Source organism: Rhinolophus sinicus, chromosome 3 (assembly GCF_057876585.1).
Source record: "Rhinolophus sinicus isolate RSI-liver-muscle chromosome 3, RSI-T2T, whole genome shotgun sequence".
Classification (NCBI taxonomy): domain Eukaryota; kingdom Metazoa; phylum Chordata; class Mammalia; order Chiroptera; family Rhinolophidae; genus Rhinolophus; species Rhinolophus sinicus.
This window is the reverse complement of record NC_142503.1, coordinates 172,888,325-172,904,221: the sequence shown is the minus strand read 5'-3', so window position 1 is coordinate 172,904,221 and position 15,897 is coordinate 172,888,325. Positions and strand designations below refer to the sequence as shown.

The following is a 15,897-nucleotide window of genomic DNA, read 5'->3' as shown; positions in this document are numbered from 1 at the left end:
ATCTCATGTGCACAACCTGGCCCTTGCTAAGAAGTGTACAGGTAGAAGTTACTTGTTGGTTTTCCAGATGGCACTTAGGACCAGGGATACCAGTTTGCTGGGACAGTCTGGTGTGCACCTGTCATCTGAAATAATTAGTAATAGGGCCTCCTCTCGCTCTCCAAAGTGTCCCAGTTCAGATGATAAACGATAGGAACGTCATAGTTGATGACAACCTGCACAGAATCCATCTACAGAAAGAATGCCTTTAAGCCAGAGGTTGCCAGCTGTTAGCCTACAGCATGTGGCGTAAGACCTACAGCATGTGGGCATTTAGCCGACACAGATATAACTAAACAAGGCCACTTCTATGTGTATGGCACTGCCTTAAGCACTTTACACGTATTAACTTGTTTAATCCTCATCTCAATCCTAGGAGACAGGTACTATTATTATCCCTGTTGTACAGATAAGGAAACGGCCACAGAGCAGTTACGTAACTTGCCTAAGGTCACACAGCTAAGAGACAGAGCCAGGATTCAAACTAAGGAGTACTGGCTCCAGAGTCTACTGTACTGTCATCTATTGTGCCTCTAACACGTCACGTAAAAACCCAGATTCCACAAACAATCCCCGACTTCAGCTTCTCTTGAAAACTCAGAAGATCTGGAAACACTAGGGTTGTATTTCTTATGTCAATAACCACTTCTTCCTCTAGCTGTAGCATGTTCCCTTGAATCTCCCCAGAATCCACCTTTGTCATTTATCTAAGTTATCTGCAAGCGTTTGAGTTTGCAAACCCCAGTTTTAGCAATTAAATGGTTCTAAATCTGTTGTCATCAAAGACAGTGGTTTTCAACTTTATTTTTTTAGTATTTTTTGTTCCACTGAAATCATATGCTTATTCCCAAGTATGTAAAATACAGTGGGGTCTGACCTGGTGTCTGACTGCAGAAGAAGCAGGAGAGAAAGAGTTCTAAGTCTAGTCTGTGGATTTCACTGGACCCCCACAGCCCAGACCTCCTCTGGGCACATGGGGCTCCAGGCATCCATGAGAAGAGCAGCTGAACGGGGCCCCAGGAAAAGGCCGTGGCAGGAGTTTGTGGTAGTAGATCTCAGACTTCCAGGTGTGTGTTAGGATCCATGTGGACCGTTACAGGCAGATTCCTGGGCCTTGTCCACAGAGGTTTTTATTTAGCAAGTCTGAGGCACAGGCCCAGTAAGGTGCTTGAAAAAAAAAATCCCAGGTGATACAGATACAGGTGGTTCAGAGATCACATTGTAGAAAACACTAGACTGGCTACAAAATACAAAGCAAAGCTAGTTGATTCCTTTGGGGATGCATCAGGGCCAAGCCCCAACAGCAAAGGGCTTCTTGAATGGCTTTACAGGAGTACAGAGCTCTATCAATGCTATGTTTCCTGAGAACTACTGTAGAGGACCTTATGAAAAATGGGGAGTTAGAAAAACAATAAACCCCTCCCCTTCTATCCTCTCTCTCTCTCTCTCTCTCTCTCTCTCTCTCTCTCTCTGTCTCTCATACACAATGAATAAAAGTTCTAGAAGACACCTGCTCCTATAGCAAATTGCCTCTGTCAGCACAGAGATCTGCTAAGGCCAATTCTGAGATGACGTTACGCAGACTTCAATGTATTTCCAACTAGTCCTGACAGCCCTAGTAGTCTCCTTTTATAGTACCTGGCCTTTTCACAAATTCTGCGGTATTTAAGGATGTTTTACTGGGCCTCGTGCTCTATCCACACATTGTGAAGCTGGTGCCTGAACTAAGTCACCGCCTCTGTATAATCCATGGTCTGAGGGGGGAGGAGCAATAGTCATTGTTCTTTTGTTTAAGGAAACTAAACTGAGCCATTTATACATTCCCCCAAAAAGTCCTGAATGACAAATTGTTGGTATATAAATATAAAACTGAGTTACTGCATTTCAAACTTGGGTTGGCGAAACTAGTAAGGGATTCTAGAAAAGAGAAAGTGCACACAGCCCCATTGGGACGGGACTTGGGAAAAGCTACTTCAGTTAAAAATATTCAAGCTAAAAAATGAGGGTTGTTTTATTATATTGTTTCTTCTAATAAATAAATCCACTCAAATCCTTTTGGAAGCAGACAGGGAGTAAATAAATAAAAAATTGTAAACCTGTATCAGTTCATCAGTTCATCATACAGTTCAAACCTGTATGATGCCATGTTCATCATGGCGATCCCTACAAAATTCTTTTGTGGATAAATTCCCGCTTTTCTGATGGGATAATTGAGGCACAAGTTTAGCAAAAATGAAAAAGTCCAAGGGATTTTCAATATGCATCGATCCAGCCTCTTAGAACAGTATCAAGTTTTAAAGTGACCCGCTAGCCTTTGTGACTTCAGCACATTAAGGAAGAGAGCTGGGGAAATAGCTGCCAGGGAGCAGAGCAAATGTGAACTCCAACACAGTAGCCATTTCCTCAACTCCTGTACTGGATGGAAGTGAACCCACAACTCATCTGGCTCCAGAATGGGGTGGCCCTGGCAATCTGGGTGTCCATGACAGGGGCACACCAGACCTTGAGAGGTGTTAGCAGAAACAAGGTCTCCTACTGTCTCCTCTCCAAACCTTTCCTCTCCTCTCTCACCCTTAGGTGAGGGATTATCTGGTAGCCTTGACATTTTTTCTTTAAACAAATGTTTTTGTAGTATAGATTATCCCATGTGTAGCATGGCAATTCTGCAAGAGGGAGTCAGGGATGAGCAGGCTGTGTGGTGGGGAAGGAGGAAAGACACGCTTCCAAGCCTTAGCAGCCAATGGGTGGAATCGGATTCCACGCAGGGCCAGTCCCCTGGCAAACACCCAGGCTTCGCTTGCCCTGCGCCATGGCCAGCAATGAGTGAGTGGCCATCAGTCATCCAGGCTCTGCATCTTGTCTGCACTGGCGAGCAAACTGTGTAGAGTGGTGGAGGGGGCAGGCAAGTAAGAGGGCTGGCCAGAGGCCTCAGCTGACCTGGCTCACCCAGGTGCAGGTCGGTACTGATGATGACTGGCAAGTAAGTTCTGAGAGGAGGGACAGAGACTAGAGCAGGGCTCAGCCACAGAAGGAGCTGTCCTGAGAAACTAGAGTCATCTCGTCCTGGGATCTGAAACTTACCTTGATGTACGGGGGGAAATTCTCAGTGAACTGTTGAACCTATCCTGTTAGTTTAGGGATGATTGCAGGGGACAGACACAGCCCCAACACTGAGCAACACGGTCTTTCTGTCCATAAGGATTCCTGCCAAGAGGGTCCAGCACCTCTTCCAGAAGTCTCAGCCCTCTTCCTTAACCTTTTCATTATTTCATTGATTTCAAGTTTGTTCTCCAAAATGTGTCAAAAATCCACAGAAAATAATTACAGTATTTATATTTTTAAGTAAATACAGTTAAGGTGCTACATTTTATTAAAGTAAATGATTACTTTGAAGTATAAAAATTTCCTAATTGCTCTTCATTCTTGAAAAACACAAAAATATGGAAAAAATGTACGTCTGCTTTCCTAAACTTCCTTTCTGGAACACTGAGCTTGTGGTCAAGCCGAATGCCACAGTCGACGGCACAGAAGTATCATTCGACTACAGACAACATCGCAGCGAAAATGTTAAGTCTCCCAGCCCATGACCTCTAGTCAAAATTTCTTTCTCTCTCCTTTTCCCTCCCACACCTGGTCTCCTGCCCTGTGTCTGTATGCTTCCTTTTTCTCTACCCAAGTTACACTCTGAGCTCCCAACATTTGCATGGATGGGCATCCCGGTTACCTGATGATCAAAGACAGCCTAGAAGAGAACCTACCCAGACCCAAGAAGCTGTGGAGAGAAAAGGTGTTTATTAATAATGTGTTTAAAGCCCCTGGGGAATAGGGGAGGGAGGCACTTTAAAACACATCTTATTACAAAATATTTCAGGACAACAGAAACATGGAGAAAACAATTTTTTTAAAAACATGTATCCACCATTCAGCTCTATCAAATCTTAATTTTTGTCATGTCTGCTTCTGATGTTTTTAAGAAATGGACCACTACAGAGAGTTGAGGCCACCTGTGTACTTCTCCCCAATGTTACTCCTCTCCTTCTGGTATTTACTCTATACTCGGTTGTGTTTACATTTTTATCTTATTTGTATACACCCCTAAACAACAGATAGTACCATTTTGCATGTTTCCAAACTTTATAGAAAATGTACTGTTCTATATGTATCCTTCTGACCTTTTTTGTTCAATGTTGTTTTTTGAGATTTACTGATCATACACATGTAGCTCCACTTGATTTATTTTTAACTGCAATGTAGTACTCCATTGCACAAATACATGCAATCTGTTTATCCATCTCCCATTGATAGACACTTAAAATAGTTCCAATTTTTCATTCGTCAATGCTGCAATATACATTCTTGTATATGTCTGCTTGTGATCAATATATTTGGATTTATTTCTACGGTTGCATTTTGTGCTTTCTATTTAATCCTCTTTTTCTATACTCTTTTTCCCCCCCTCTCACTGCCTAGATTTAATAGACTTTCTTTATTCCATTTCCCTGCTCTCCTGATTTGAAAGTTATATACTCTATTTATTATTACTATTATTCTAGACTTAAAGACTGCTTATTGTTCCCCAATTCTGCTCCCTGTCTGTTCTCCCCTTCTCTCTCTTATAAAACAGAACTTCCAACTCCGCAGAACACATTGTTATCCAAAATAAAAACTACACTTTACAATATTCCCTGCGGCTGGGTATAACCAAATTTTGCCCACTGGTCTATGAATAGAAGGAATAAATGTAACCTCCAGATCATGCACTTAAAAAGGAAAGGGGTTGGGTTGATATCAGGATGAACAGTCTTCAAACATGCTGTAGGCATCACTCTAGAATTAGACTGCTTAAGTCCAGGACACTACATGGTTTAAGCCATTGTTACTTTGGGTTCTTTCTTGCAGCAGTCAAACTATTAATATGGTCTAGCTAATATAGTAGGCATGGATTTAAAAACAGAATTTACCCTGCTTAGGCTCTTCTATTTCCTGAATCTGAGGCTTCATGCCTTTCACCAAGTTTGGAAACTTTAAACCCATTATCTCTTTGAGTAATGCCTCTTCTTCATTCTCTTCTCCACTTCTGTAATCTAATATAGAATCTTGTCATTCTAGAACCCATATCTCAGCCTCTGTGTCTGTCTCTGTGTGGCATTCTGGATTGTTTCCTCAGGTCCCTCTTTCCATTCACTAAGTCTGCCTTCAGTGGGGCCTAATCTGATATTTAATCTAACCACTGAACATTCAATTTCAATGAGAACATTCTTCACTTCTAGCAGTTCTACTTGGTTCTTTTTCAAGACTACCTGATCCTTTCGAAGAGTGTCTTGTTTTTGTCTCATGTTTTCAATTACTTCATTATGTCTTCAATAGTTTTGAACTCATTTATTTTATAGGATCTCACCAACAGTTCTATTTTAAATTCTTAGGGGGTGTAATCCAGTTGTTTCCTGTGTATGTGGACTCTTACTTACTGTAGATTATTCTCTCAGTATTTAGTCATTTTGGATCATATATTCACCTTCACTAATGTTTTTCTTTTTTCCTGTGGAAATCCTGTATGATCTGGGTTGAGGTCTAGTTTCTCCAGAGACGTTCTGAATCTGTTCCTACAAGGTCTTCCAGGGGTGTCGCAGGCCCAGAACATAGGGTTCCCAGTCCACACAGCTACTGTGTTTCCCCGAAAATAAGACCCAGCCAGACAATCAGCTTTAATGCGTCTTTTAGAGCAAAAGTTAAAGTAAGACCCAGTCTTATTTTACTGTAAGACCCGGTCTTATTTTACTATAAGACCAGATATAATATAATATAAAATATAATATAATATAATACCGGCTCTTATATTAATTTTTGCTCCAAAAGACGCATTAGAGCTGATTGTCTGGAAGGTCTTATATTGTCTGGCTAGGTCTTATTTTCAGGGAAACACGGTGGTATAAATTCTAATGTTAAACCAATATAATCAGGTTCTCAGTGAACATTCTTTTTTATCTTTTTCTTTCTTTCTTTTTCCCCTTTTTTTTTTTTTGCCCAGAGCCTCAGCTAAGTATGAGAAGCTGTTCCATCATCTCCCTGTGCTGGTGGATGATTTCCTTTTCTTTGTCTACCTTTTCATTTAGGGTAAAGCCCTTTGAGAGTCCTGACTTTACATGGAAGTTTCAGTTTCAGGTCCAGTTTCCAACGTGGCCAGACCTCATTTCTGTCTCCACAGATGTTAAAACTCAAACCTCAAGCCTTTCATTATTAAAGGAAGGCCAACCCCATCCCCCATCCCAATCAGCTGCCAGAGCTGGGTACCACTCAGGGTTTTCCTCTTTGTTTTGCCCACTCAGGATTCCTCTTACTTTTTTCAGTGCACAGCTCTGCACTGAGAAGGATATTTTAAATATTTAATTCAGCAGTTTTTCTAGGTGTTTCATAGTGTTGGTCTTCTTCTTCTTCTTCTCCTCCTCTCCTCCTCCTCCTCCTCTTCCTCCTTCTTCTTCTTCTTCTTCTTTAGGTTATTTTGTTGCTCCTATTACTAGAAACAGAAGTCTCTTCCCTCTGAAATGTGTGTAGATCAGCTGGCTGATCCCCACTTATCCTTTCCTTCCCTCGCACAGCTTCCCCAATACCATATCCTAAGGCAAGGCTCTCACATTTTATAGGGTATGAAACCAATTTCTGGGAGCTTGCTAAACATGCAGAGTATGAGCAGCACCCCAGGAGACCTGGATAAGGAGGATTGGGGTGGGGCCCAGGATTGTACATGCTTAACAAGCGCCCCAGGACCACCCTTGGAGAACCACTGTCTAGGGCCTGCTTCCCTTCCCCTGAGGTGATGGAATCCTACCCTTCCTATTAGCAGTGCCTGAACCACATCCATGCCTGCCAGTCTGTTCTGCAAAGTCTGAACTGGAAGACAGCAATCCCAGCAGACCCAACATTCATGAGTTCTAGTCCAGGCTAGTCCAGGGCCACACCCCTCAGCAGTGGAAATGCAGAGGTGACGCCAATAACTTGTCTTCCTGGAATCCAGGTTGTGGGCCTGTCACTAAAACAGGTCACTTACTCAGGCGTTACTAATCAAGACTTTGACAGTACTTGGAGAGGGGTGGACTGAATTTTACTCTTGTACTATGAAAGAAAGGTTTGCTAATGAATCGATAGCAGATGGATACTATAAACAAAACTATAGAGAGAATGGTTGATTCAATTAAGACACACACACACACACACACACACACACACACACACACACACACACAGTGCAGGTCTCCTCTCTCTAGAAGGGTGATGCTCCAAAATACCACTGGAAGTCAGCCGTTTAGAATGTCTTTCCATAGAAACATTATGAATGGTGGTTATTTTCCTAGACCAGCCCACCCAAGCCTGTAAAGATAAAAATTGCCCCCATTTAAGATCTATTCTATGCCAGAACCTTTATATATGTGATCTGACATAATTCTCAAAATACCTCAGAAAGGGAGACATTTGTGTCCCTGCCTTAGAGGTGAAGGGACTTGCCCAAGATCAGATAGCTAGTAGTGGCAGAGCCAGGTGGGTCTGGCTCCAAAGCCTGTGCCCTTGTCACCAGGAAACCAGGCTGCTTTCCATAGTTCCTATGCTTAATAGAGGGTGAGCAGGAGGATGGGGATTTCCATTCTTCTCTCCTAAAACATCTTCCTCCCCCACACTGAAGAAGAGCTATTAAAGGAATAATAGAACCTCCACTGTAGCCACACATGACTGAACAGGTGATGGAGAACCTAGAAGGTTTGTGTATTTCTTTGGTGTGCCGTATGAAGAAGCACAGCAAGGAAGAATGCGGGATGATGGCTTAATAAACTGCTTTTATATTGGTCTTCAGAAAAAAAAAACTACCACAGATGAGTTTCGTTTTGCACGTGTGGGAAGCATCTTTTAAAAGTTCACTTTCCTGGGCTGGCCAGGTGGCTCAGGCGGTTGGAGCTCCGTGCTCCTAACTCCGAAGGATGCCGGTTCAATTCCCACATGGGCCAGTGGGCTCTCAACCACAAGGTCACCGGTTTGACTCCCGCAAGGGATGGTGGGCTGCGCCCCCTGCAACCAGCTAATGGCAACTGGACCTGGAGCTGAGCTGTGCCCTCCACAACTAAGATTGAAAGGACAACAACTTGACTTGGAAAAAAGTTCTGGAAGTACACACTGTTCCCCAATAAAGTCCTGTTCTCCTTCCCCAGTAAAATCTTTAAAAACAAAAAAAAGTTCACCTTCCTGCAACGAGTAATAAATGAGCTCTATGGATCTAATGCACAGTACAGTGAATATAGACAACAATATTGTATTATAATAATCAAACTTGCTAAAACTTAATTATTCCAACCACTAAATTATTTATTCCAACTACTAAGACACATACACACTAAGAAGAAATTGTAATTATGTAATATGATGGAGGTGCTATTTATCACTACAATGGCAACTATATTACTATACATTAATGTATCAAATGTATCAACATTTGAACACCTTAAATTATATAACGTTATATGTCAAGTGCATTTTGATTAAAAATAAATACATACATACACACCTAAAGAAAAAAGAAAAGAAAGTTCACCTTCCCCAACTCTCCCTCTCTAACTCTGGCCCCTCTTGACACTGACCCCTGCCGTGAGGTTAGGCAGCTACCTGCTCTCCAGGACTCACCTTGTCAGCCAGCAGCTCCCTTATCTTGCTGGCCTGTAGGCGGAACCGGAAAAGTTGGGTTTCTAGGGCCAGGCAGCGCTTCTGCCAGTCCATACTGGTCCGGGTCTCCACCTTGAGTTCCGCCATGATGGAATCAACTTCTGGATATTCCAGGGAGCCATGAGAACCGGCACACAGAGAGAGGAAAAGATAGGTAAATGTGGGAGGAAGAGTTATATGGGGAAAGGAGGAGGAGGAGACCAAATGAGGACAGAGGAAACGGGTCTAGGGCGGTAAGTCAGTCACTGCTCTCCCTCGGTCCCATTGCCACCTTTCTTAGCGCAGTGTGTCCCATTCCATTGTAAGTTAGCTGAGCAACCTCAGGAGATCACAAAACCTAGAAACCATAGTGAGAACCTAGTCTCATTTTGACAGAAGTGAAAAGTAGGGCTCATTTGTTGTTCATTCAATTATCCACTTAACAAATTTTTATCCATTCAACAAACATTTTTATGCCAGATACTGTTCTAAGCACTGGAGATGGAAAGATAAATAAGACAAACCCCCTTGAATTTGAGTTTTTCAAGGACGTCTAATTGCAAAATTACAATGCAGTCACAATAGCTAATCAATATACAGATAAATAGGAGGAGGGAAATGGGCAGACTATGCAGGGTGGGTGAGGTTTTTAGGAAGGTTTAAACTGGATTCACACAGATCACTGGAGCAGAATCCGGGTTTCCAGTTTAGTTCTGATTCTACTACAGCTGTACAGATTTCATATGGGAACAAATGGAAAGAAAATGTAATACTTGACAATTTTCTATACAGTTCGGATTCTGTCAATTGTCATTAAATCATCCTGCTTTGGAACAGATACTCACTCTTTCCTTTAAGCTATAAAATGCAGAGAAAAATTGGTGTGTGTGTGTGTGTGTGTGTGTGTACATGCGTGTATTTATTTATTTATTGCTGCAGCCTCTGGAGAAAGCCACAAGTCTTTGGAAAACACTTTATACAAATTCAGAACAAATCAAGTAGACACTTATAATTTCCCCATCCAGGAGAAGTTACCCAGATGTCTCCTAGGCATATTTTAGAGAAGAAAAGCAGGGTTGGGATGAGAAAATGAAGGAAGGATATATGAATGTGCAGGAGACGGAAGACACAGGCATAGAGTGAGCACAGAAGAGAGAAGGGCTGGAAGACACATCCATCACCAGGGCTTTGAAATCCTCCAGCTAGGGGGCTAGTAATAATTATGCTTGGCAACAAGCATAAATTTGGTCTGTCCCAACCATGACATATGCTTACCCTAGTATTAGATGACTTTAAGGAATGGTTATTAATTTTTAGATTGATACTTTTTAAAATGTTATCTGTTAGAAATACACATGACTTACAGGTGAAATAATATGTCTGGGATTTGCTTTAAAACACTTTATGGTAGGGGGTGAAGAGTGGCGGGGAGGGAGACATATAAGATTTGTCAGGGTGGCCGGTTAGCTCAGTTGGTTAGAACGTGGTGCTAGTAACACCAAGGTTGCCGGTTTGATCCCCACATGGGCCACTGTGAGCTGCGCGCTCCTTAAAATAAAAAAAAAGAAGAAAAAAAAAGATTTGAAATAAGATTTGTCAAAATGTTGATAATTTCTGAAGCTGGATGATGGGTAAATATGGGGGTTCTTTTTACTGGTCTCTCTATTTGAATACATGCCTGGAATTTTCCATTATGCTAATTTGTTACTTTTTAAAAAATCCCCTTTCCCTTTTTCAGGAGCAACATGGCCTCAGAAAACCCAGCTACCTCCTATACTGTCACCAAATATCACCCTGGTGCATCAGTGAGCCTGCCCTTGATGGGTTAACCGCGAGTATCACTTCCCATCTCACATTTGACCTTTATAAGTATCTTTCTCCCATGACATACCATAACTAGCTATCGATTATTGAGTTCTTGCTGTATGGAGGCATGTGTGGCCTCTTTCATCACAACAACCCCTGAGTTAAGGGGCAGGCACTAGTTCCACACGCTCACATAAGGACACTGAGGAACTCAGAGATTGGTTACCTCACACAGAGGGTTCACAGTGAGTAAGTAGTGGGGCTGGATTCTCATTCCAAAGCCCCTGTTCTTCGCCACTGTGCTCTTTACTCATCCAGGAACTGGAAAGAATTCTGATTTCACAAAGAGTTGGGTGGATTGTTAAGAATAAAAGAAATATTTTCTAGGATCTTCCAGGTGAGCCTGTATTCCAGATTACCCAGGGCATTCTGGTCTCATATATTCTGACACCATAAATACCATAAGCACAGACATTTATCATGTGTCCCGAGTTTTCGCTTAAAAAAGAGGGTCAGTCGACCTGTAGAGAAAGGCCCAACAATGAAACCACTGATGGGTCTGGTGTCTGAGTCTTTCGGTTCTGGGCTGCCCAGAACACTGGACACATGACCTCAGCCCTTCTCTCCCAGAACGGTCATCCCAAACAATCCTGACATTGTGACCTCCCAGCAATCCCCACCTCAAAGGACTGGGACCAACTGGAACGGGCAGGAAGACAAAAGACAAAAACAAAACATGACCTTTTCTAAGCTAAGATCACAGCTGAAAAGACCAAACAGAACTTGTGGGCCTCCAGAAAAGGCCCCCAGGCTTAGTGTTGGATTTGCTTTGTCCTTTAAGAGGCTTTTGCTTTTCCTTAAATAAAAAAAAGCAGATCTTAAACTAGGACTTGAGTCTTCCAACCTAGCCCAGGGCTAAAAATTAGCGGTGAAAGCACCCAAGTAAAACCAAGGGGCAGGGGAAACTTAATCCTTCCGTGGTGTTGAAAGAGTTTGGTGAATTTTAATTCCCTCTTATTGACTGTCAAAGCTGTGGCTCAGATTCCATGGGGGAGAGTAGAAACCCACATTATCAAAATCTCCAGGGACTTTGGAAATAAAATATGTCATTGGCCTCTGCCTACCCCTGATATCTGAGATTATACCTAGGCTATAGGGAGTGCTTTCCCCAATCAAGCATCGTCATGATGTCATGATTTTGAACCAATCAGGTGCATGTATAATCCTCTCCCTGCCTTAGGGATGCTAGGGAGAGGGCAGGCATCATGCTAGACGTGTCTCGGCACGCGAGGAGAGCAAAGAGGGCTCTGGGGCAAGGTGCCTGCTGCCAAGCACGAGGCCCAGAGGCTCTTCCGACAGAAGCAGGTGGTTGGAGCAGCAGCTATAAAACACAGGCTGTTAAGGGAAGATAGCAGTAAGTGGAGTCTCTCCTTCTAAGTCACTTGCTCTTGTACCTCCCACAAAGATGCCCAAGGATGAGCAGAAATGAATTTACAGAATGGTTTTTAACCTTTCAAAGCATTGCGACCCGTGTTATTTCTCTCCTTATCTTCATTTCCCTGAGATGCAGGACAAGTGATACTACTCACAATGAACAGATGAGGAAATTGATCACATCTGCGACTTGCTTAGACACAGAGCTAAGCAGCATTAGAGCTGGGCTAGGATTCTTGATCTCCCAACATACAGAATGCCTTCTTTCCATGAAGATGCTTCAGTAGTGGTGGTAGAGTCTCATGCTACCAGGCTAGCCTAACACAAATACAACATTAATGGTAAAACAAAAATAGATGGGGAAATGAGAGAAGGGTCTCGGGCTGCGGGCAACACCAAGTTCAATTTTTTTTTTTTCATTTTTAATTCTAGAAATCTTCAAATACACGTAGGAAGTAGGGAGAACAGTAGACTAAAGCCCCATGTTCCCTCCACCCAGCTATAATTATCACCAACTCAGGGCTATTCTTGTGAAATCCAGTTCTCTTGACTCCCACTAGTGCCCATTATGCTAAACTGCTTGGCCGATGAGAGTCAAATGATTGCCATGGGCTTGACACCTGCTCTGGAACTCCCTAAGTCCTCCAGCACCCTGGACTGTCAGGGCCGCAGACATCAGTGGAGAGATGCTTTGGAAGGAGGGGCTGCAGGTAGGACGCATCATGAAAAGAGGGCACAGGTAGTGGTTAGGTGACTTCACACTCTGGGCTCGTATCAGGGAAAACAAAAACTTGACCTGAGATGGCTCTGGCAAGTTTAGGAATTTAACCAGACATTGACAAAATACTGAGATTAAATTTAATTCAACAAACTTTTGTTAAGTTATTCCTACGTGCAAAGTTGGGGACATAAAGATGAAGAAAGTCTGGTGGCTTGCGAGGCTCAGGTCTATAGTCTGAATATCCTGGAACTTCCCTGCAAAGGGGGCCAATCAATACAAGAGCCTAAAAGAGAGAGGTCAGAGTTCACTGCAGGAGGTATCAGAGGATAACGCAGAGTCGGTTCTAGGTACAATTTCCACTGGGCTCTCCCATGTCACCTCACTATGGTTCACTCTCTGAATGTGAGCACCTTTGGTGATTTCTACTTGCTAGTGATGGGCCACCACCATCTTCTGAAAGTGCTCTGTTAGACTAGGCTGGCCACCTGCCCACCTATGGGACAGAAAGAGCTCTGCGACCCCTTTCTGAGGATAGAGCTGGGGGAGGGGGAGTGGACACAGGGGTACAGCTCCCTCTGATCTTGCATTGTCATCTGATCAAACCAACAACATGCATTTGACCTCTTTTGGGTGCTGAGTATCACATTTCACAAAGTCGAGGGAGACAGGAAAAGGTGAGCAAGTTCCAGCCGTCAGGGGTCTAAATATCAGAAGAAGGCGCTAGGACAACCATGAGTAGCAGCCCCTTGAGAACAAAATCAGTACAGAGAAACAGCAGAACATAGTTGTTTGGTGCATTCTGGCACCAAAGAGGCCAGGGTTCGAATACTGGCTCAGGCACTAATTAATCTGTGACCTTAAACCTTTTGCTTAACTTCTCTGAGCCCCAGTTCCATTTTGAAATTGAGGGCAATAATATTTGTAGAGGAAGGCAAAAATATTAGGCTGAATCATATAAAACTGTCAACATTTAACCAATTTTTGATCTTTAAAAATGGCAATTTCATAGACCACACTATGTTGGATTTTTTTGAGAATTAAGGGAGATATTACAAAAGCCTGGCACACAATAGCCCTCAATAAATGACAACTACTATCAACAAACAAGGCAAATCAACAGTGCCAGGGACCCACGAAGAGATGTGGCCCACAGAGGTGCTTACGACCATAGCCACCTCACAGAGGTCAGGGAATTTTTAAAAATGACTTTCTCTCTTTATGTTGAACCAAAAAGTATATAATGCAAAGTGAGGCTTCTTTCTACTCCTGTCCTTCATCCCAGAAGCAACCACTGTTATGGGTTTTTGTGTCTTCCAGAGATAGTCAGTATATATACAAGCATTCACATATATGTTGTGCACGAGCACACACACACGTGGCACACTAAACACACTGTGCATAACTTAGAAATATTCCTACATCAATGTACACATCTGCCCCATTTTCCTTGCATGCTTCTTAACAGCTTTATTATATTCTATTGCATGGCTACTACATGATTTTACACTCACGTGCCATGTAATGTTTCGGTCAATGACAAACCCATATATGGAGTGGTCCCATAAGATAATGGAGCTGAAAAACTCCTATTATAGTGACGTTGTAGCTGTCATAATGTCATAACACAATGCATTACTCACGTGTCTGTGGTGATGCTGGTATAAACAAACCTGCACTACCAGTTGTATACAAGTATAACACATAACCATGTACAGTACATAATAATTGATAATAAATGACTAGGTTACTGGTTTATGGATTTACTATACTTTTTATCATTATTTTAGCATATACTCTTTCTACTTATTAAAAAAAAAGTTTGCTGTAAAACAATACACCATGTTATGCCGGCTACCGTGTCTCTTGATTGCACCATTTTGTCTTGTGCTTGATTTAATCTCATGTTGTTTTGTACAGTCACATGCTGTACAGGTTTCTATCCTAGGAGCAATAGGCTACACAATATCGCCTAGTGTGTAGTCAGCTATACCATCTAGGTGTGTGAAAGTGCACTCTATGAAGTTTTGCACAACGATGAAATCAACCTAACGATTTCTCAGAACATATCCCCATCTCAGAACAAATCCCCATCGTTAAGCGGTTCACGACTGTATTTAAGAGTCCCTTATTGATAGACATTTGGGTTGTCTAAAACCTTTTGCTAAAATAAACAATGCTACAATGAATATTCAACGAATATATATCATTTCATACACATCAGAGCATATATAGCTGAAGGATAAAGTCCCAGAAATGGAATTGTAGGATTAAGTGATATACATTTTCAAATGGCCAAATGGTCCAAATTGCCCTCCATTGAGGCTATTCTCATTCACACTCCAGCCAGCAATAAGTGCGTTTCCCCACAGAACAGGTCAGTTTTGAATTAGTTTTTGACAGAAGGAAAAAAAAAAAATGGTTCTGCTGGGCTGGCCAGAGAATGCAGGATGGTGGCTCAGTAGCCAGCCTGCTGTGAAGTGACTGAGGTCAGGAGCCAGGGAATTCTGGCACCTAACCGTCCACATGTATAAAGCACTCTGGAACCCACGAGGAGCACAGATCCCACACTCAGATACACAGCCTCATAGACAGAGGAGAATGGCACCAGAGGCATGAGCAGGAGAGTAGAATGGGAGGTACATCTCCACCTTCTCTCTTGACTCCTGAAGAGGGCAAAAGGGGCACCACATTTTGTCAGTTGTTAGTTTCAATGAGTTTGGGAGTACAGGGTGTATCCCACCACAACCCATCTCTGAGCAGACCCTCTCAACCACCTGTGGGAGGGAGGGTGCAGATAGTGGACCAAACCCCACATTCGGAATTTAGGAGGTTTGGGTTTCAGTGTTGCCTCTTCCACCTTTTAGCTGTATGAACTTGGGCAAATCACAATTTTTCTGAGTCTGTTTCCTCTTTTGTAAAACAGAGATAATATGCAGAAACACTGGAATTGATGTTTTATCAAGTGTTAAGTAATGTTACCATATGCAGTCTCCAGCGCATAGAAGACAATCCAAAAAGTCTGATGAAGGAACCGAGGACTTTCCCAGTGAGATTGTTATTTAAATGATCTCTCAAGCAGAAGTTATAGCTTGAAACATTTTAAGAACTAAAGCTCTGTCGGGAAGAGTTCTGTGAAGTGGAGTCATAGTAAAAGCTTACGGAGATGTCCTGGCAGGGAGAACTCCAACAGGGAGCGGATTCTACTCCCAGATGAG

The 15,897-nt window shown here is 42.6% G+C and overlaps 1 protein-coding gene across 2 annotated transcripts in view; it reads right to left on the bottom strand.

The window, feature by feature from the left end:
• PLEKHH1 (pleckstrin homology, MyTH4 and FERM domain containing H1) overlaps positions 1 to 15,897 on the bottom strand; it is a 49,980-nt gene that overhangs the window by 33,243 nt on the left and 840 nt on the right. For both annotated transcript variants that reach the window (XM_019733623.3, XM_074327312.2), the window contains one exon: positions 8,704 to 8,843. In XM_019733623.3, coding sequence (XP_019589182.3) covers positions 8,704 to 8,829 — 126 coding nt within the window. In that variant the 5' untranslated portion in view covers positions 8,830 to 8,843. The remainder of the gene's footprint in view (positions 1 to 8,703; positions 8,844 to 15,897) is intronic.